The 22,421-nt window shown below is 41.4% G+C and overlaps 1 protein-coding gene and 1 long non-coding RNA gene across 2 annotated transcripts in view; both read left to right on the top strand.

Moving 5' to 3' along the window:
• LOC115109182 (xyloside xylosyltransferase 1-like) overlaps nt 1–22,011 on the top strand; it is an 80,308-nt gene extending 58,297 nt beyond the window's left edge. Inside the window, exon 5 of the mRNA XM_029633837.2 lies at nt 18,247–22,011. Coding sequence (XP_029489697.1) covers nt 18,247–18,643 — 397 coding nt within the window. The 3' untranslated portion in view covers nt 18,644–22,011. The remainder of the gene's footprint in view (nt 1–18,246) is intronic.
• Nucleotides 1,685–4,774, top strand: LOC135564508 (uncharacterized). The gene is made up of 2 exons (XR_010461091.1): nt 1,685–3,697; nt 4,132–4,774. It is a non-coding gene; the product is annotated as an uncharacterized LOC135564508 (long non-coding RNA).
• Nucleotides 22,012–22,421: the final 410 nt, after the last annotated feature.

Below are 22,421 nucleotides of genomic sequence, written 5' to 3'. Positions count from 1 at the left end.
TCACAGATGTCACTGAGCGGACTGTTCTTAATCATGACCTACTCATGCACCAAGTAAAGTACTTGAGGGACAAGTTGGCCAGTCTCAAAGGCAAAGAAGCCAGACAATTAATCAATAAAGACCCATACCCTTTTACCCTTATTTTACCAGGTGACTGAGAACACATTCTCAATGACTTGGGGAATAGTTACAGGGGAATGGAGGGGGGATGAATGAGCCAAATGGCAGCTGGGATGATTAGGTGGACATGATGGTAAGAGGGCCAGATTGAGAATTTAGCCAGGATACCGTTGTTAACACCCCTACTCTTACGATAAGTGCAATTGGGAGCTTTAATGGACACAGAGAGTCAGGACACCCGTTTAACATTCCATCCGAAAGACTGCACCCTACACAGGACAATGTCCACAACCACTGCCCTGGGGCATTGGGATATACAGTACCAGTAAAATTTTGGACACACCTACTCGTTCAAGTTTGAAAAAATAAGGTGTACTATTTTCTTCATTGTAGAGTAATAGTGAAAACATCAAAACTATGAAATAACACATATGGAATCATGTAGTAACCTGTCACGGCCGTCGTCGGAATGAGATCAAGGTGCAGCATGGTGAGCATACATTTTCTTTATTTGTTAAAATGTCACCAACAAAACAAGAAATAACAAAAACGACCGTGACGCTTATAAAGGTTATAATGCTCCTAACAAAGACAACTACCCACACTGAAAGGAGGGAAAAAGGGCTACCTAAGTATGATTCCCAATCAGAGACAACGATAGACAGCTGTCCCTGATTGACAACCATACACAGCCAAAACATAGAAATAAAGAAACAGAAAACAATACATAGAATGCCCACCCCACATCACACCCTGACCTAACCAAATAGAGAAATAAAATGTCTCTCTAAGGTCAGGGCGTGACAGTAACCAACTGTAACCAACTATTTTATTTTTTAGTAGCCACCCTTTGCCTTGATGACAGCTTTGCACACTCTTGGCATTCTCTCAACCAGCTTCATGAGGTAGTCACCTGAAATGCATTTTAATTAACAGGTGTGCCTTGTTAAAAGTTCATTTGAATTATTTATTTCCTTCTTAACCTCTTGCTTCTACTCGGGACGCTTGCGTCCCAACTAGAGCTCTGGAAATGCAAATGCGCTACGCTAAATGCTAATAGTATTAGTTAAAACTCAAACGTTCATTAAAATACACATGCAGGGTATCGAATTAAAGCTACACTTGTTGTGAATCCAGGCAACAAGTCAGATTTTTAAAATGCTTTTCGGCGAAAGCATGAGAAGCTATTATCTGATAGCATGAAACAATACACTACAACACAAAAGATCCGCAGGGGACGTAAACAAAATAATTAGCATTTTGGCGTAACACAAACCGCACAATAAAATAGAAAACATTCATTACCTTTCACCATCTTCTTTGTTGGCACTCCTAGATGTCCCATAAACACTATTGGGTCTTTATTTCGATTAAATCGGTCCATATAAAGCCTAGATATCGTTATATGTAGACTGTGTGATAAACGAAAAAAACATCGTTTCAAAACGTAACGTCATTTTTTAAAATTCAAAAAGTCGACGATAAACTTTCACAAAACACTTCGAAATACTTTTGTAATGCAACTTTAGGTATTAGTAAACGTTAATAAGCGATAAAATTCATCAGGAGGCGATGTAAAGATCATTAGCTGTCCGTCTGGAAAAATGTCCGGCTAGAAACTCAACGAAAATATCCGGTCCTAGACCTGAAGAAATACGGTGCCTTGCATGTGTTTGACCAAGAAAAAACTCGAAGGGAAATGACAAGACTCTAGACACCGTGTGGAAGCTGTAGGTACTGCAACCTCAGTCAATTAATTGTGGTTCACCTTTATCAATGGGTTCAAGTAGCGCATGGATATATTTTCCCATTTTCAGTGATCAGTTTTTCCTGTGCTTTTCGATGTAAATGCCGTTCTGGTAAAGCCACAGCAGTGATTTAACCAGTTTTATAAACGTCTGAGTGTTTTCTATCCACACAGACTAAGCAAATGCATATACTATATTCCTGGCATGAGTAGCAGGGCGCTGAAATGTTGCGCGATTTTTAACAGAATGTTTAAAAAAGTAGAGGGTAGAAGGAAGAGGTTAATGTGTTTGAGGCAATCAGTTGTGGTGTGACAAGGTAGGGGTGGTATAAAGAGGATAGCCCTATTTGATAAAATACCAAGTCCATATTATGGCAAGAACAGCTCAAATAAGCAAAGAGAAACGACAGTCCATCATTACTTTAAGACATGAAGGTCTGTCATTCAAGAACTTTGAAAGTGTGTGCAGTCGCAAAAACCATCAAGCGCTATGATGAAACCGGTTCTAATGAGGACTGCCACAGGAAAGGAAGACCCAGAGTTACTTCTGCTGCATATGGGATAAGTTAATTAGAGCTACCAGCCTCAGAAATTGTAGCCCAAATAAATGATTCAGAGTTCAAGTAACAGACACATCTCAACATCAACTGTTCAGAGGAGACTGCGTGAATCAGGCCTTCATGGTCGTATTGATGCAAAGAAACAACTACTAAAGGACACCAATAAGATGAAGAGACTTGCTTGGGCCAAGATACACGAGCCATGGACATTAGACCGGTGGAAATCTGTCCTTTGGTCTGATGAGTCCAAATTTGAGATTTTTGGTTTCAACCGCTGTGTCTTTCTGAGACACAGAGAAGGTGAATGGATGATCTCATGTATCGTTCCCACCGTGAAGCATGGAGGAGGAGGTGTGATGGTGTGGGGTGCTTTGCTGGTGACACTGTCTGTGATGTATTTAGAATTCAAGGCACACTTAAAATAGCTATTACAGAGAACAAATACCATGCTTTTGTTTGAGAAGAGCAATCAACAACAAAATAATTTTCTGCCATGACAGTTTTTACACATACACATCTGAAGGTGAAATTATGGCTTACATTCTGATATCTTGCTCTTATTTCTCTTCCTGAGGGTCCCAGTGATCAAATGAAGTGCCGTTTTCTTTGATAAAATCCATTTTTATAGCCTAAATCAAAACATTTTGTAACCCGTTTGTGCCGTGAATTCCATCTCTATCATTTTTTTACGGAGCATTCAACGTAATTATACACGGTAAACAATTGTTTATCTAGTCATGGTTGGTTTCAGTGCATTCCTCTGGATGTTTGCAACACAGCCAAACGTCATTGTTTTTTTTGCAGGGAGTATTGACCGAAGTGAACTGATTTGAAGACAACGAGCAATGACTACCTTGCGCACCAATAATTTTAGCGAAGCTTCGTTGATTGACTGTATTTCCGCCCAATGACCACTGATCTTCTTGAAATCTAGCTGGGTAGATAGCCAATGAGCTGAGGTAAACGCCAGTATGTAATGGTTTTGGGTTGGACCACCATTCCTTGTTTGTAAATGCACGCGTAACGAACTCCATTCTCGCCTTGACTATCAGAGGAGTTGCTGTGACGCTTGTTACGTGCAGCAGTATTTTGGAAAGTTGTATTTTCAACGATTTCATTGAAAACATCATGACAAATAAATCAGGAAAAGCAAAGTCAAAGTCTAAAGTGAAAGTGAGACAGATTTTTTGTTTGAGGAATCTTTGAGTGTTATGATTCAAACAGAAGCTGGGGAGCTGTTTCTGCAAGGACAGGACGTACTTCTGGACGGGTAAGTGCTAATGCCGTTTTATGAAATATATATATATTTGTTTTTTTTGGGGGTTTTTTGCACACAAAAAATATACTGTATATATATATATATTTTGCAATGAAATGTGTGTGTGTGTGTTGGTTGGTTTGGGTATGTGTGTATATTCCATGTCAGATATATATATTTTCAATTTTTTTATTCAAATGGAATGGAGTAGAACAGCAAACACACACATGGCCACTGCACCTGCTACTCCTCTCCATGTCCATATGAAATAGCCATTGGGTGCAGTTCAGGGGAGGGCAGGCCCACAACAATGGCCGGAGTTGAATGGAACAGCACTTCACCTTAGTGACTGTTCCCTCTGCTCTATACAATACATATCTGTTTATTTTATGTGATGATAAAAGGCTCATACAATACAAATATTTTTTTAATGTTTTCTTTCACAGTGATAGCGACTCCGACTGGGAGCCCCCGGTGCCAAGCTGCCCGCTCTACCTCTGCCCCCTCTACTCCTGCCCCCTCTACTCCTGCCTCCAGTGGTGTTCATATGCCACAGTTCATTACTGCAGGCATGACTGTGCCTCAGGGCCAAAAGGGCACAGCATGGAGGCGTCGTTGTGTTCTGTGTTGCATGACCTGCACCACTTGTTCAGTTTTCCTCTGCTTTACATCAGAAAGAGACTGCTATGGGACATGGCAAAGGCAGCAAAATATTGTGTAGAGGACTTCCAAAGGGTGTACTGTTTTTTTTAAATATTTTTTTTCTAATATTTTTTTTTTTGTGTGTGTGTTAGAATTGCTTTTTGATATGTTGTATATAGTTATTTGCACTGTTGTATATAGTTATAGGTCATTTCACCAATTCGGCCACTTGGGTACATTTGGGCAACTTGTGTGGGACACCTGGGTGACTTCATGCTAAATGTCATGTAGCTCACCCATTCCTGAAGTTATCAGTCTGAAACTTTGCACACCTACAGTTGCCCTCTTGTGTTATCCATCAAAATTATCTCCAGCATCCTATCTGACTGTGTGGCTATTCTAGTACATGTGAAAGATGATGCGACAACAATAAAAACAGAAAACGTATGCTCTTTCTTTCTCTTTTCTTCCACCAGATCTGCTGTGTTATATTCTCCTACATTCAATTAACATTTCCACAAACTTTGCGCTTAGTGGACTATCATTTGTTTTTCACAGGACAATGACCGAAAACACACTTCCAGGCTGTGTAAGGGCTATTTGACCAAGGAGAGTGATGGAGTGCTACATCAAATGATCTGGCCTCTAGAATCACCTGATCTCAACCCAATTGAGATGGTTTTGGATGAGTTGGACCGCAGAGTGAAGGAAAAGCAGCCAACACTTCTTTGGTTACTGCATGATTCCATATGTGTTATTTCATAGTTTTGATGCCTTTGTTGTTATTCTACAATGTAGAAAATAGTAAAAACAAAGAAAAACCCTTGAATGAGTAGGTGTGTCCAAACATTTTCTGGTGATGTGTATTTTTAGACCAGAGGATAGATTGCCTCCTACTGGCTCTCCTGGCACCGATTTTTGATACACACGAGAAACTGTTGAGCGTGAAAAACTCAGCAGCAATACAGTTCTTAACAGAAACCGGTGTGCCTGGCACTTACTACCAAACCCCGTTCAAAGGCACTTCAATCTTTTGTCTTGCCCATTCAACCTCTGAATGACACACATACAAAATCAATGCCTCAATTGTTTCAAGGCTTAAAAATCCTTCTTTTAACCTGTCTCCTCCCCTTCATCTACACTGATTTTAAGTGGATTTAACAGGTGATACCAATAATGGATCAAACTTTTCTCCTGGATTGTTCCTAATGTTTCTACACTGGAGTTGCTTACCAAGATGATTTTCAATGTTCCTGAGTGGCCTAGTTACAGTTTTGACTTAAATCGTCTGGAAAATCTATGGCAAGCATTGAAAATGGCTATCTAGCATTGGTCAACAACCAATTTGACAGAGCTTGAAGAATTCTAACAAGAATAATGTGCAACTATTGTACAATCCAGGTGTGCAAAGCTCTTAGAGACTTACCCAGAAAGTAGTGACGGTCGGTGCCGTTCATGATGAGGGAGGATGATAAAGATAAATGATGGCCATATTTCTATTACAGCATATTGGATGACTGTCATTCATATTCCATTTACCCAGCTCAATGTAACATTGATAGGTTCAGGCTACTACATAATAATCTAATTTTCCCTATACCCATCATGAGGTTGGTACAACCTAATGTTTACAACGTAGGTCCACAGGTCGAGAGAAATTTGAGTAATCAAGGTGACTGACAATACCACCTTGCACGATCTTGCCTGCATAATCTTGCCTGCATCTAGCTGATATAGGGTGTAATCATTAGTCCAACAGTTGCAAACGAGAGTTTCTATTGGAAAAATTCTGGTATGTTTATCCCAGTTTCCTTCCGTTGGCTTCTGTTTAACCTGTTGAGTGTAGGGGACAGTATTTTGATTTTTGGATGAAAAACGTACCCAAATGAAACTGCCTATTTCTCAGGCCCAGAATCTAGAACATGCATATAATTGTCAGATTACGATAGAAAACACTCTAAAGTTTCCAAAACTGTCAAAATATTGTCTGTGAGTATAACAGAACTGATATTGCAGGTGAAAACCTGAGGAAAATCCAACAAGGAAGTGCCTAAGAGAAACTAATCTCCCTGTTCCTTTGCATGTTTTCCCTCCATTTAAATGTTTGCTTGTAAGAAGGAATCAGGAGTATAGAGTTGTGGTCAGATTTACCAAATGGAGGGCAAGGGAGAGCTTTGTACACGTCTCTGTGTGTAGAGTACAGGTGATCTAGATTTTTTTTCTCCTCTGGTTGCACATTTAACATGTTGATAGAGATTTGGTAGAACTGATTTAAGTTTCCCTTCATTAAAGTCTCTGGCCACTAGGAGCGCGGCCTCTGGGTGAGTGGTTTCCTGTTTGCTTATTTCCTCGTCATTCAGCCACAATTCCGTGAAGCATAGGATATTACAGTTTTTGTAGGATATTTGTGATCTTACCTCGTCTAGTTTATTGTCCAATGATTGCACGTTGGCGAGTAATATTGACGGTAACGGCAGCTTTCCTAGTTGTCTTCTGCGGGTCCGGTCGAGGCATCCGCCTCTTCGTCCTCTGCGTCGCTTCCTTTTGCGAATAATTGGGATGTCTGCCCTGTGGGGTGTTTGGAGAATATCGTTTGATTCCTGCTTGTTGTTGTTGTTGTTGAAGAAATCTTCGTCTAATCTGAGGTGAGTGATGATTGTCCTGATATCCAGAAGCTCTTTTCTTCCGTAAGATACGGTTACAGAAACATTATGTACAAAATAATTTACAAATATCACAAAAAAAAACACATAATAGCACAATTGGTTAGGAGACCGTAAAACGGCGGCCATCTCCTCCGGCACCATTAACGCCAATTAATGACCAATTTATGCAGAAATCCAGGTAATTCCAAAGGGTTCACATAATTTTTCTTGAGATATATAATCTACTATTATTCAACCATGCTGGTCATTTATGAACATTTGAACATCTTGGCCACGTTCTGTTATAATCTCCACCCGGCACAGCCAGAAGAGGACTGGCCACCCCACATATGCTCTCTCTAATTCTCTCTTTCTTTCTCTCTCTCTCGGAGGACCTGAGCCCTAGGACCGTGCCCCAGGACTACCTGACATGATGACTCCTTGCTGTCCCCAGTCCACCTGACTGCTGCTGCTCCAGTTTCAACTGTTCTGCCTTATTATTATTCGACCATGCTGGTCATTTATGAACATTTTAACATCTTGGTCATGTTCTGTTATAATCTCTACCCGGCACAGCCAGAAGAGGACTGGCCACCCCACATAGCCTGGTTCCTCTCTAGGTTTCTTCCTAGGTTTTGGCCTTTCTAGGGAGTTTTTCCTAGCCACCGTGCTTTTACACCTGCATTGTTTGCTGTTTGGGGTTTTAGGCTGGGTTTCTGTACAGCACTTTGAGATATCAGCTGATGTACGAAGGGCTATATAAATAAATTTGATTTGATTTGATTTGATATTTATGTATTTGACTTTCAATATATTTGCAAAAAGTCTAAAAACATGTTTTTACTTTGTCATTATGGGGTATTTTGTGTAGATTGTCAATTCAGGCTGTAACACAACAAAATGTGGAATAAGTCAAGGGGTATAAATACTTTCTTGGTATTTCTGTTTTTTTTGGGGGGGGGACTGAAATATTACAGCCTCGAGTCTTCTTGGGTATGACCATAAAAGTTTGGCACACCTGTATTTGGTGAGTTTCTCCCATTTATTCTCTGAAGATCCCCTCCAGCTCTGTCAGGTTGGATGGGGAGCGTTGCTGCACAGCTATGTTCAGATCTCTCCAGAGATGTTCAAACAGGTTCAAATCTGGGCTCTGGCTGGGCCACTCAAGGACATTCAGAAACTTGTCCCGAAGCCACTCCTGCGTTGTCTTGGCTGCGTGCTTAGGTCGTTGTCCTGTTAGGAAGGTGAACCTTCGCCCCCAGTCTGAGGTTCTGAGAGCTCTGGAGCAGGTTTTCATCAAGGATCTCTTTACTTTGCTCCGTTCATCTTTCCCTCTATGCTGACTAGTCTCCTAGTCCCTGCTGCTGAAAAACATCCCCACAGCCCGATGCTGCCACCACCATGCTTCAACGTAAGGATGGTGCCAAGTTTCTTCCAGATGTGACGCTTGGCATTCAGGCCAAAGAGTTCAATCTTGGTTTCATCAGACCAGATAATCTTGTTTCTCATGGTCTGAGAGTCCTTCTATTGCCAAACAAAATCATCTGCGGGCCAAATTCGACATCCAGTTGAGGATCCCTGCTGTATTCCATCTAGCCACAACCCCTTTGGCCTCATGCGATTGGGTTGCATATCCGTTGCTTATACCCCATGATCTACATACATCGAGTTCATGTTTATCTAATGTTGCGAAACTGAATCCTGGTTTCTCTGTTTCTTTTAGATTTCAGGCTGAAAACAGCAAAGAGATATTTGACATGCAGGAGAAGTGAGAGGTGAAATATTTCTGGTACACTAGTAAATGTTAACACGTGTCCTGGCACATTAACCACGCCGTCCCCTTTTAAACAGTTCCTTCTGGGCTCTGTTATCTAAAACTTTTTTTGTGACACAGTTTCCTGCACATTTCGCTCGATTCATGTAATTGGATGTGCCTGAGCAGATTTGTTCAATTCCTAGAAAGGAACATGTTTACTCTACTTTTGGCTATGTCACTGTGATGTTAACGACCTTAGACATGATGAGGACTTAGAAATTAGCAATTTTTCACACTGCAATTTCCCAGCCATATCCTCAGAGGATTGGATTTACTTTAGTGGACAGAAGTGTGTGCGTGCTTGCTGCTGTGTGAGTGTGTTTATGCACGTACCCTGTGGACATTCAAGTATGCCACCAATATTGAATTTTATCCCACCCTAACTACATACCTCCCCCATTGTAGCTCACTCCTCAACCTGGCTCTAGCTCTCCCTGGCCCTAACTCAGCAGTAGGTATAGGCCAGGGTTCTCCTCCACTGCGGTCTTAGTGCTGTTTGTCCTCTGTCTGTATGATGGCTTGCTATTCAACAAAAGTCCTGGTGTCAAAACAGCCATAATGGAGGAGTGAAAGGCTGTGTCAATGTTGCCCTAGCCGGTCGCAGAGGGACGGAATATGTGGCACGCCGCCTGACTTGACTTAAAGGAGATAGATGGCCTTTAAAGCCCCCTTTCCTACAGTCTGGGGGACGGGGAAGGAGGACAGTACAACAGAGCTATGTCAACAAGTATGTTTGGAGCTTATAGCTGCTATTTATAAAGGGTCAATAAAACAATCTACAGTGTCAAAGGAAAGCTGTCAGTCCCACTAGACTTTGCTGAGCTGCAGGGAGAGGAAACACTTGCAATAGGAGGCGAGGCCTCTATTCCTCCTGCTCGCCTCACTATCCTCCCATTGAAGCTCATGTTTGTATATCGGGGGGCACGGCTAATGAATTAGCATTCAGAATAGGGCGGACGCACGCATTGGAGTGTGCGTTGGTGTTTGTGATTCACATCATCCTGTTTGGCTAGAAGACATAGTGTTAAGTCCCCCTCAGGGTCTCCCAAGATCTGGATTGAAGCGCAACAAGTGCCTTCTCATAAACAAGATGATCTTCTCATAAACAAGGTCAGAAAAGTTTCACCAAAACACCTTTCACTCTCCCTTGTTTTGTTGACACACAATGCCCAAAGATAAATGACTCTGAGGATCATTTAACAAAGGGACAAACTCCATTGGGAGATTGACATTTGATGGCAGTAGAAAGGTCTAATCTGAGATAGATTGTTTTGTTCATATGATGGGGCTGTTGGTCTGATGTTTTACGTTTCGTATTCCGCTATTAGCGCCTTGTTATTTCATAGTGAAACCCACTTTGTGCAGCAGACATTGTTGACAAGGTCATTGTCTATTAACTGTCACCAGGCAACAGTGGTGGCTACCCCCTTCCTGCAACTTCATTACTGGCTTTCTCTTAAGTATCAAAGCAGTAACGCTACCTTTGATTTAAAAGGTTTATGTAAATGTATTACTGTGATTTCAATTTTGGTAGAGCTCACAAATTAACTTGTTACACTTTGAAGACACCCCAAGGAATGGATATGCAGTACTGTAACTCAAACTGTCAGTTCACCATACCAGGTAGTAGAGACGAAACAATTGGTTAGACTTTTAGTTCTCTGCGTTTCTTTGAAGTTTTCTCTTTCTTGTGGCCTTTCAAGCTAAACTCCTGAGTGGAGGTTACAAGGATCAAAGCAAATCTGCGTCTGGGGCATCAAATAGCAGGAATTAACACCTGGAGGCCTTTGAGATGAGCTCTCTCCTGCGCCAAAGGCTCCAAACTCCCTTCCCTCTCTGAGATCGGTTCACCAAGTAGATAAGGGAGTTTTTGGGAGTTGGAGGCATGTGGATAAAAGCAGTGTTTAAAGGTTTTCTTTGACACTGCCTGCGCCTCTCTCCACAGCAGTCAAGGAAAGTCCGGCAAAGCTTCTCTGCTCAAATCAAATCAAATGTTATTTGTCACATGCTTCATAAACAACCGGTGTAGACTAACAGTGAAATGCTTGTGAATGTGTGTGTGGCGTCAGCATGCATGTGTGCGCATGTTGTGTGTGTGGGTGTATGTAATGTGTGTGTGTTGGGGTGTCAGCGTAAGTAAGTGTGAGTGAGGGTAGAGTCCAGTGTGTGTGTGCATAGTCGGTGTACATTTTTATTTTACCATTTAACTAGGCAAGTCAGTTAAAAACAAATTCTTATTTACAATGGCTGCCTACCCCGGCCAAACCCTCAGCCGGACAAAGCTGGGCCAATTGTGAGCTGCCCTATGGGACTCCCAATCATAGCCGGTTGTGATACAGCTTGGAATCAAAGCAGGGTGTGTATTGACCCCTCAAACTTAATTGTAGTCCACCTATGGCCAATTCAAATGTTAGGACATGATTTAAAAAGAAACACACCTGTCTATATAAGGTCCCACAGTTGAAAGTGCATGTATGAGCAGAAGCTATACCATATCAAGTCCAAGCTATACTATACCAAGTCCAAGGAACTGTCTGTAGATCTCTGAGATAGAATTGTGATGAGGCATACAGTACCAGTTAAATATTTGGACACACCTACTAATTCAAGGGTTTTCTTTATTTTGACTATTTTCTACATTGTAGAATAATAGTAACGATGAAATATGGAATCATGTAGAAACCAAAAAAGTGTTAAAAATATCTAAATATATTTTATATTTGAGATTCTTCAAAGTAGCCACCCTTTGCCTTGATGACAGCTTTGCACACTCTTGGCATTCTCTCAACCAGTTTCATAAGGTAGTCACCTGGAATGCATTTCAATTAACAGGTGTGCCTTGTTAAAATTTCATTTGTGGAATTTCTTTCCTTCTTAATGCGTTTGAGGGTGTGATCGATGCTGAATGGGTGTAGACAAAGAAGAGCTCTTCAGTACTCTAGGTATCAAAACATTCAAGGGCCATTTTCTCAAAAGTGAGGTTAAAAGTTGATCAACTTTCAAAGCGGAATTACTTTCCCATTGTTCCTCAATTGTAGTAAATGATATACCATTTTCTAGAACTACTTTTATCCAATGTAAAATAAAAAAATAAAAACACAATTTCAAATGTTGCTACATAAGACAGAATCAAGCCGGTCTGTCACAAATGTGGAATAAGTCATGGGTGTATGAATGAATACTTTCTGAAGGCACTGTACATACGGTCACTGTGGGGACAACATCATCGATGCACTTATTAATGAAGCCGGTGACTGATGTGGTAAACTCTTCGCTATTGTCAGATGAATCCTGGAACATATTACATTATGTGCTAGCTAAACAGTCCTGTAGCTTAGCATCTGCTTCATTGGACCAATTCTGTATTGAGCACGTCACTGATACTTCCTGTTTGAGTTTTTGCTTGTAAGCAGGAAGCAGGAGGATAGATTTATGATCTGATTAGCCAATGGGAGAGCGAGGGAGGGCCTTGTATGCAATTCTATGTGTGGAGTAATGCTGATCTAAAGGTGACATTCTGGTAAAATGGATTTCAGTTTCCCTGCATTAAAAGCACCGGCCACGAAAAACGCTACATCTGGTTTGAATTTTCTTGTTTGCTTATGGCCCTATACAGCGTGTTAGGTGCAGTTTTAGTGCCAGAATTGGTTTGTGGTAGGAGGCAATCGCTCTATTGTTTCCTGACTTCAGATACTGACTTTAAACTGAAATGTCCTTGAGAACAAGCTCCTCTGAACTTCAGACCACAAAGCCTTCTTTGAGATGGAGGGAGGAAGATGGTGAGGGAAACGTGTGTTTTTCACATTGCCTGTGTTTTCACAGCGCGTTTGCAAACCATCCTCTGAATAGTTGTAGAGCAATCTTGGCGGGCTCCTCATTGCTTCTGCCAATTGGCCAGAGTGTCTGTGTGTTCCTCTATGGGAGGGTGGACATCCATGCAAGCATACCAATGATAACATGCAACCTTCTCCCATCACAAAGCCAAGGCCCAAGTCCAAGAACGTGACAGACAACAGAGGAGACATACAATTAAGTGCACAGTCTTTAAAGGGTGACTGCACTTCCTGATTTGGCGTCGTTTTGAAGATTGCTCATTAAGAAATGCTAGTGGCCGTCACTAAAGCCAAACAAGAGTTGTCTTGGGGGTGTGGTTTAATATGGGTGTGTTATGTTCGCGTATCGTACAGTGGCAGGTACTGTTGTTTGTCCCTCCTGAGTCATCGTAGCAATAAAATAGCCACTTCCTCAAAATGGTCACTTCCTTTAAAAATAGTCAGAATTAAGATAAATCAAGAAATCTGTAATTCATTCAGATGTTTTTGCCCGAGCAGGTCTTGGTCGTGCAATTTTGCATCTTGCTAAGGTGTTTGTTGCAGTATTTCTCAAGTTAAAAAAGGTGCTAGTAAAACTAGTCAGTGCACTGCATACTGTCTATCGAGTCGGGAAATTCTGGCTGCGTGCCCCGGACTGTTTTCTAAGAACAACAACATGTCTACAACTTCATCATCTGCAAGCTTTCAAAGTAGCTATCTAAGTTCCAACTCTGTCCCCTTTTCTTTTCCTTTTTCAATTAAGCTAGCAAGTAGTAGCTAGCAAGCACATTGAGCAGCCAGGCCACAATCAACTTATCAAGTCACTGCCGAGTGGCGACGTGTGTGCTTCATGCCATTTTGTTTTGTACAACTACCAGAGTGTGTGTTGGTCTGTCGGGCAGTGTTTCTTTAGGAATCATGTTGCAAAACAGGTCGCGGGGACACAAGATTCTTGCAAATGGGTTTTTGGAATATTGACAAGTTGCAGTTGTTATTCAAGTGTGCTCTGATCGTCTCAATTCTCATTTTGCCCCCCAAAAAGTGTCACATTTGAGGGATTGACAAACACTTCAGCAAGTGGCCACTCCATAAAGGGCTTAGGGCCAACAGTTACAGTGCCTTGCGAAAGTATTCGGCCCCCTTGAACTTTGCGACCTTTTGCCACATTTCAGGCTTTAAACATAAAGATATAAAACTGTATTTTTTTGTGAAGAATCAACAACAAGTGGGACACAATCATGAAGTGGAACGACATTTATTGGATATTTCAAACTTTTTTAACAAATCAAAAACTGAAAAATTGGGCGTGCAAAATTATTCAGCCCCTTTACTTTCAGTGCAGCAAACTCTCTCCAGAAGTTCAGTGAGGATCTCTGAATGATCCAATGTTGACCTAAATGACTAATGAGGATAAATACAATCCACCTGTGTGTAATCAAGTCTCCGTATAAATGCACCTGCACTGTGATAGTCTCAGAGGTCCGTTAAAAGCGCAGAGAGCATCATGAAGAACAAGGAACACACCAGGCAAGTCCGAGATACTGTTGTGAAGAAGTTTAAAGCCGGATTTGGATACAAAAAGATTTCCCAAGCTTTAAACATCCCAAGGAGCACTGTGCAAGCGATAATATTGAAATGGAAGGAGTATCAGACCACTGCAAATCTACCAAGACCTGGCCGTCCCTCTAAACTTTCAGCTCATACAAGGAGAAGACTGATCAGAGATGCAGCCAAGAGGCCCATGATCACTCTGGATGAACTGCAGAGATCTACAGCTGAGGTGGGACACTCTGTCCATAGGACAACAATCAGTCGTATATTGCACAAATCTGGCCTTTATGGAAGAGTGGCAAGAAGAAAGCCATTTCTTAAAGATATCCATAAAAAGTGTCATTTAAAGTTTGCCACAAGCCACCTGGGAGACACACCAAACATGTGGAAGAAGGTGCTCTGGTCAGATTAAACCAAAATTGAACTTTTTGGCAACAATGCAAAACGTTATGTTTGGCGTAAAAGCAACACAGCCCATCACCCTGAACACACCATCCCCACTGTCAAACATGGTGGTGGCAGCATCATGGTTTGGGCCTGCTTTTCTTCAGCAGGGACAGGGAAGATGGTTAAAATTGATGGGAAGATGGATGGAGCCAAATACAGGACCATTCTGGAAGAAAACCTGATGGAGTCTGCAAAAGACCTGAGACTGGGATGGAGATTTGTCTTCCAACAAGACAATGATCCAAAACATAAAGCAAAATCTACAATGGAATGGTTCAAAAATAAACATATCCAGGTGTTAGAATGGCCAAGTCAAAGTCCAGACCTGAATCCAATCGAGAATCTGTGGAAAGAACTGAAAACTGCTGTTCACAAATGCTCTCCATCCAACCTCACTGAGCTCGAGCTGTTTTGCAAGGAGGAATGGGAAAAAATGTCAGTCTCTCGGTGTGCAAAACTGATAGAGACATACCCCAAGCGACTTACAGCTGTAATCGCAGCAAAAGGTGGCGCTACAAAGTATTAACTTAAGGGGGCTGAATAATTTTGCACGCCCAATCTTTCAGTTTTTGATTTGTTAAAAAAGTTTGAAATATCCAATAAATGTCGTTCCACTTCATGATTGTGTCCCACTTGTTGTTGATTCTTCACAAAAAAATACAGTTTTATATCTTTATGTTTGAAGCCTGAAATGTGGCAAAAGGTCGCAAAGTTCAAGGGGGCCGAATACTTTCGCAAGGCACTGTATTTTAACATAACATTGGCAACGTGTTGTCTTATGTAAACAAGTTTGAGGCGCTTCGTAATGGGCAGGTCTGTTGCACTGTGTGGAGGTTCTGGCTGCTATGATTGTAGCCTAGCTGTTAAGAGCGTTGGGCCAGTAACCGAAAGGTCTCTGGTTCAAATCTCCAAGCTGACTAGGTGAAAAATATGTTGTTGTCCCCTTGAGAAAGGTATTTAACTATAATTGCTCCTGTAAGTCACTCTGGATAAGAGTGTCTGCTAAATGACTAAAATGTAAAAATGTTGTGCAATCAGCACAGCTGCTTCTCTTAGTGGTCACTGGGTGCGTGTGCATGATCGTAATCCATACCCAAACCTTCAGTAAGTCATGACGAACTCACTTACAAAACTCAGTTTTGGATGAGACAGGACTTTATGACCAAAATTATCCTATTTACACTTTGTAGTCAATTTTGACACTAGAATAATGACTCATATCAATGCCACATAGAAACAACTTCACTGGTTTTAAACGACCTAAAGGCAGCTGACCTTTAAAGCTTCACACCAAAATTATATACCTGTACCTGCCTAGTTATATCAATATATCAGTCCATGCAAACACATCAGAGCTGTGCTACTGTGTGTCTTAAGTGCAGTACTCTACGCATGACACAGTAGAGTACTGTATGTCAGCCTGGCCCGCCTCTCCAGCGTATATTTCCACCGCTCCCCTCAAGGTGCCTTCATGCCCATCAGCCACCATTTCCATGACATTTGGCCTCATTTCGAAATTCCTGCATTCACAACATTTACCCAGGTATTTCCTGACATAGCAGGCCCCTTGCCAATATGTGGATTTCCTGCATAAGCTGCTGCTTATGGGAGAGAAGCGTGCTTGGCAGGTATGCATTATTCAATATTTTATGCTGCAAAGAGGGATAAGCCTGCAGTGTGTAGAGGGTTAAATAACTCTTTCCTGTCCACCCTAAGCTCCCCTAGCTCAGTCCATACCTCATCTGCCCTCAAGGTGAGACAGAGGTACCGTCACCATTAGGGGACGCTGTGGTGTCGAAGTTTTGGAGAGTCTGCGTCTAGCCCTGAGTGTAACCACAGCTGAGCAAACACACGGTCAGGCTACTAGGCTGGTGGCCTCACATTCCTCTGTTAGAGCTGGAGAGCAGAGCAGAGCACACTGGAGGCAGGCTGCTCCTCTCCTAGAAAATACCCTTTATATCGGATATCCCTGGGATTAGCCAGAAGGTTAGGCTAAAGACTAAGGGCCACAGAGCTCCTGAACCAGGCCAGGACTATGCACATGAGCTGTCTGTTATGCAATCGACTAGTTCTGGCCAGACCAAGTTCTCATCAACAGTGATAATGACCTGATATCAGATATTATTCTGTTGCAAACTGGTACCACTGACAGGAACTGTAACAGTGTAGCAAGATAATATATAAACAAACATATACACACACATGGTAATTTAAGATGCCATGTCCTATGTAGATCTATGGGCTTAGTGTGTTGGCAGAGCAGGGTGCTGAGTTGGCAGAGCCCCCTGGCGCTCCATCTGGCTCCTGGACCAGCTCTCTTCCTGTTTTGTGCAGGGCTGTTTATTCAGCAGACCCTGGCCTGGCCTGAAGCAGATCTGATCTGCTCTGCTCGCCATCGAATGGGACCAGCCCAAACACACACACACACACACGCACACCTATACAGAGGCTATCCTCTGTATACCCCCCCCCCCCCACCTTGTCACAACACAACTGATTGGCTCAAACGCATTAAGAAGGCACACCTGTTAATTGAAATGCATTCCAGGTGACTACCTAATGAAGCTGGTTGAAAGAATGCCAAGAGTGTGCAAAGCTGTCATCAAGGCAAAGTGTGGTTATTTGAAGAATCTCAAATATAAAATATATTTTGATTTGTTTAACACTTTTTTGGTTACTATATGATTCCATATGTGTTATTTCATAGTTTTGATGTCTTCAATATTATTCCACAGTGTAGTAAATAGTACAAATAAAGAAACACTTTTGACCGGTAGTGGACATAGCAACACCTCCCTGTAGACATTCCTGTCTTTTCAATAGATGTTACCGTATATCCTTGTATTCTTACTGCCATATCATCAAATGTGTTGTCTAAGTAAGTCTCAGAAATGGCGAATGTATTAATATTTTCTAAGATTAGCAAATTACTCATCTCATGAAATTTGTTTCCGAGGCCACATATATTTATATGAGCTAACTTGAACCCTTTCCCGGGTAGCTTATCTAAAACTGAACTCATAATGGTAAGAGGTTTTATTTCTAATAATTATATTTCTGATAATAACAAAGAAGATATGCCTTCCCTGGTTTAGCTCGGCTGCAGCAGGGTGCTCTATTCTTCGTGCCAATTCTGCATAGCTGTCTTACTGAACTGTTGGTTTCTTCTGATTGGGATGTTGTCCTGTAAGCATGGGGGTGGTGGGGTGAGGAGGTGCTGTCCACTCTGGAAGAGGCCCGATGGTGCAGGGCGGTGTTTCCCCCTCTTTGGATGTGTCATGTAGAAATGCATGATAGGATTCTTTGTCTAGGCTTTCAGCATATAGCAGTATGGTGGTGTATAGCATAAGAAAACAGTCTTTAAAAAATACTTTACTCACTCAAAACGATATCTTTGAGAAGACTGAGGTCTATAAATTTGAATATTTTAGTTGACTTAAAGTGCAGGTGCGATTGTGTCATACTTTTTGGTGTCAATTTGACATCATTAGGCACTAATGATCTCTGTCTCTTTTGTCCCAACTAATCCAGAACTAGGTAATCACATCTTTACACTACTTCTCTATCTGCATTGTTGTGAACATCGTGCTTTACGGAACAACCTCTTGGTTCTTTCTCTGAACTTCCCCTTAACTCTTTTCCCTCCAGACACACCTTCTGGCAGTACCGTAAGGAGAACCCTCAGTCCCGTGTGGGGGAGCCTCCTCCCGACGGCTTGCCGGGCTTCAACAGTGGCGTGATGCTGCTGGACCTAGGGGCCATGCGGACCTCAGCCCTCTACAACCAACTCCTGGAGCCCAGAAACGTGGCCCATCTGGCTGACCAGTACCACTTCAGGGGCCACCTGGGGGACCAGGACTTCTTCAGCATGATCGGCATGGAACACCCAGGGCTGTTCCACCAGTTGGCCTGTGGCTGGAACCGCCAGCTGTGTACCTGGTGGAGGGAGCATGGATACGGGGACGTGTTCCAGCTCTACTACCGCTGTGAGGGGCCGGTGTATATCTACCATGGAAACTGTAATACGCCCATACCCGATGACTGAGTTGGGACCTCGTAATGTGTTTCCCTAAATGGTGGGTCTGTTTTGTGGTGAACTCATTGGAGGTTGTGGCTCAAGACTTGGTTCTGGAGAGAAAATATATTAGCTACACAACTTTCTGGGTCACAACAAAACTCCATAAGGTCTTAGTTTAGCCATGTGGCAACAAAAGTTTTGGAATCAAAACCATTTCTGTACTGTACCACTGCTACTGTAAACATTGCTCCCACTCCTGCCCCCTGCTGGACAGGTGTGCAATACAGTCAGTACAAGGCATCTCACTCACTCCACTAATGTCAAGTGATGCTAATGATAAACGTGGAGCATAAAGAGACCTTGCTGGTGCAAATTGCCGAATGCCATACTTTGTTCTCTCAGTTCACTTTTTGGAACATTTAACATTCTTGAAGAATGTTGGACTGTGGTACAAAAAAGAATGGTTAGCGTGCATAAGAGAAAGTGGCAAACTTTCACCAACAAAAATAACTCTTTACATTGAATATTCCTGACAAACTGTAATAATACCCTGGTGTAATGTATGAGAGAATATGAGCTGATTAGTGTGAGTATTTTATCTGTGCTAATGTGTGTTTGCTGTGTACCATGGTAGTCAGTCTGGATTTGTCTGCCTCTCTCTCTTTTCTCCCTCTAATCAGCGCAAGATTAGGTGAGGGTTAACAATCAGTGCTCATTCACTGCCCGCCCTGGAGTAGTGAACTACATGTAGTTCAACTAGGGATTTAACTACATTTTGCAGTAACTTGGTGGTAGTTTAACTCAATTCAAATCTTGGTAGTGTTTTCAGTAGTTAATTACTTGTTTTGCTATGTAGGTATGTAGATAACTACTGGAATTACACACGACTTATTTTGCAAAAATAAAATATATGTGCTGTATGCAATCATTTCATTTCTTTTACAAAGCATCAGACCTGCCTAAATCTCACTTGAAACATAATTTTTGTGTTAAATAGGCTAAATTACACCTTCTGGTTGCATATCACCCTAAAGTGTCTATGGCATTTCAGATTTGTTCACCTAGTAGTGTGGATGTAGTGAAGTAATTTTTCAAAGTAACTTTAGTTAAATGAACTATATTTTTCTTAAGGGTGCTTTAGTGTAGTTTAACTTATTCCAGTGTGAAGTAATTGGTAGCTTGGTAAACTATATTTTCAGAGTAGCTTCCCGAACACTGTTGTTTACCAATGCTGGACTCTTTTCTGGCAGGGTGAGTGGGCAGGAAGTACGACACACTGACACCCGCTAGGACATCCCAGTGACTGCGTAATGGAGAGAAAAGAGGGGAGGGGAGAGGGCGGTACAGGTGAGGGATCATGGCTACACATACAGATGCTTGGCCCACACACAAACATACATTTTCGAGTGGGATTTAGCCACCATTGTGACTACATATTGACCCCGTTTTGTTTGTCTCTGTGTTACCTGGAGCTGACGTTAATATATATGCCATTTAGCAGATGCTTTTATCCAAAGCGACTTATTCATGTGTGCATACATTTTACGTATGGGTGGTCCCGGGAATCTAACTCACTCTCCTGGCATTGCAAGCTCCATACTCTACCCACTGAGCGACAGAGAGTAGCAGGAATCTCACTCGGGAACTTTGATATGCCAGTAGAGCAGGGTTCCCCGACTGGCGGCCCGTGATTTTATTTGGCGGCCCAAATTTTCTGAGCAAATCATTTTTTTATTGTTAGACATAAAAGGCTGTAAAAACCCCAGCAAAGGAGCTCCAAGTGATAACATTTTTAGACATCTGTTCCAAAGTATTCCCCACAAATAATAGAGAGATATGTGATTGTATACAAATGTAAGCAAGGTTTGAAATTATTATGTTTCAGTGAAATATTATATCTGTTTGGGCTTCTTGCAGTCAATTTGCAGTTATTTACAAATTATTTGTAAGTTACAGACGCAATTTAACCTCCCATGTTATTGTAATGTTGAGAGGATAGCATGACACACTACATTATTTACCATTCATTTCTATTGGGCACAAAATAATCTGAAACACAACTAAAACAAACATCAAATGCATAGTCACAAGCTTAATGTAGTCATTGCGTGCTATGAATATGGGACAAAATACTTAACTTTTTACTACTTTAATACACATATAAGTGAATGTCCCAATATTTTTGGTCCCCTAAAATGGGCGGATTATGTATAAAAGTCCTGTAATTTCTAAACGGTTCACCCGATATGGAGGAAATTCCGCTCAAATTAAAGCTGACAGTCTGCAGTTCAACCTGTTAGTCATTGTACCATTTCAAATCTAAAGTGCTGTAGTACAGAGCCAAAGAAACAAAACATTTCACTGTCCCAATACTTTTGAAGCTCACTGTACATAAGTCATCTGAAGGCAAGCTAATGAGGTCACTCTTTTTTGGATTTGGTACATTGTATGTACCCTGCAAGTCTATAGAGCAGACTAAGTACAGTTGAACCTAGCAATCAGCCTGCAGGTAAGAGGAATCGACTGCTCTGACACATCAACCTGTGTACAGTGTGTTGTGCTGCCAGATCATATCAAGGTTAAGGATAAGCCACTCCAGAACATATAGAGTAAAATGCAATAGGAAAAATCATCTGCTATTGTTGTATGATGACGGAGCCAAAGTCATGTCTTTTTTCAATTTGTTGAGTGAGACTGAATCTCTTGTATTTTGTGTTGTTTTTTTGTGCTTGTCAAGTTAACGTCTACTTTTGGCTCTGGGTTATGTCATTTAAATGTTTTTGTGTTGCTGCTTTTGTACTGTACTTTTTTTGTTTTTGAAAGGTTAACCATTGTCTCATTTAGGTTATGTGGATGTGCATATGATTATTAGCTGTGTTCTATTGTATTGTGGTAGTGTCAGTGTCACTTGTTTGTGTCATATTGTGCAATGACATTTCAAAGGGCAGGGGTTCAGAAGACCCAACTATACTTTCTCTCAAGTGTCTTTAAATTATCTGGCTGCATTTCAAACCACTGAATGGCCGCAAATGCTCCTGTATTGAATGTAGAAACCCCAAAATGTTATGTTTTCTTCAAGGGCATATTCAGCAAAAACGGGTACTCAACACAATAAACATATATGCACTACGTACTGTATTTAAAACAAATCGCAATAATGCAATCTGTGCACAGCATTTTCATAACTGGTCTCCTCCAATATACCACTTTAACATTGACTGACAAGGAGTATGTCATACTTCTATGCTGCATTCTTCTCTACATTGAATGGTAACCACGTTGTCACTTCTGATACCTTTCTGTAACATTTACCTTTGCCACCTTGAAAGGATCTCTAATCAGTCTTTCACGTACCTTGGTTTTTATCATATTTGCTGAATAAATCATCAAAACATTTTGGACATTTGTGTTTCATGCTATTGTAATGCTAAATTAAAGTAACATTATGAATAGAGTAGATAATCTGTTTCATGTGAAATTCAGACAAAGGCCGTGTCCCATATCGACAAGGATGCTGCCTTTTTGTGGCCACATTTCAAGCAGGACTAAAGAAGGGCGATTTTGAAGTCCGCTTCCAATATATCTTTCGCCAGGTAGGATATTCATAAATGGCAGAATCTGATTATACTTTTTTGCAAAGTAGGTTGTTTTCTTTATTTTAGTTAGTATTATGAATATATTTCGCATATATTTCACATTCAAAGTTTGTTTGTGTGTACCGCCAGATAGAAGAAGAGGAGGAAGAAGAAATGAATGGCTGACAAAAGTCCCCGCTTCAGAGAACATTTAACAGTGAGCATATGGA

This window comes from Oncorhynchus nerka, linkage group LG25 (genome assembly GCF_034236695.1).
Source record: "Oncorhynchus nerka isolate Pitt River linkage group LG25, Oner_Uvic_2.0, whole genome shotgun sequence".
Lineage (NCBI taxonomy): Eukaryota > Metazoa > Chordata > Actinopteri > Salmoniformes > Salmonidae > Oncorhynchus > Oncorhynchus nerka.
This window is presented reverse-complemented; position numbering and strand designations above follow the sequence as displayed.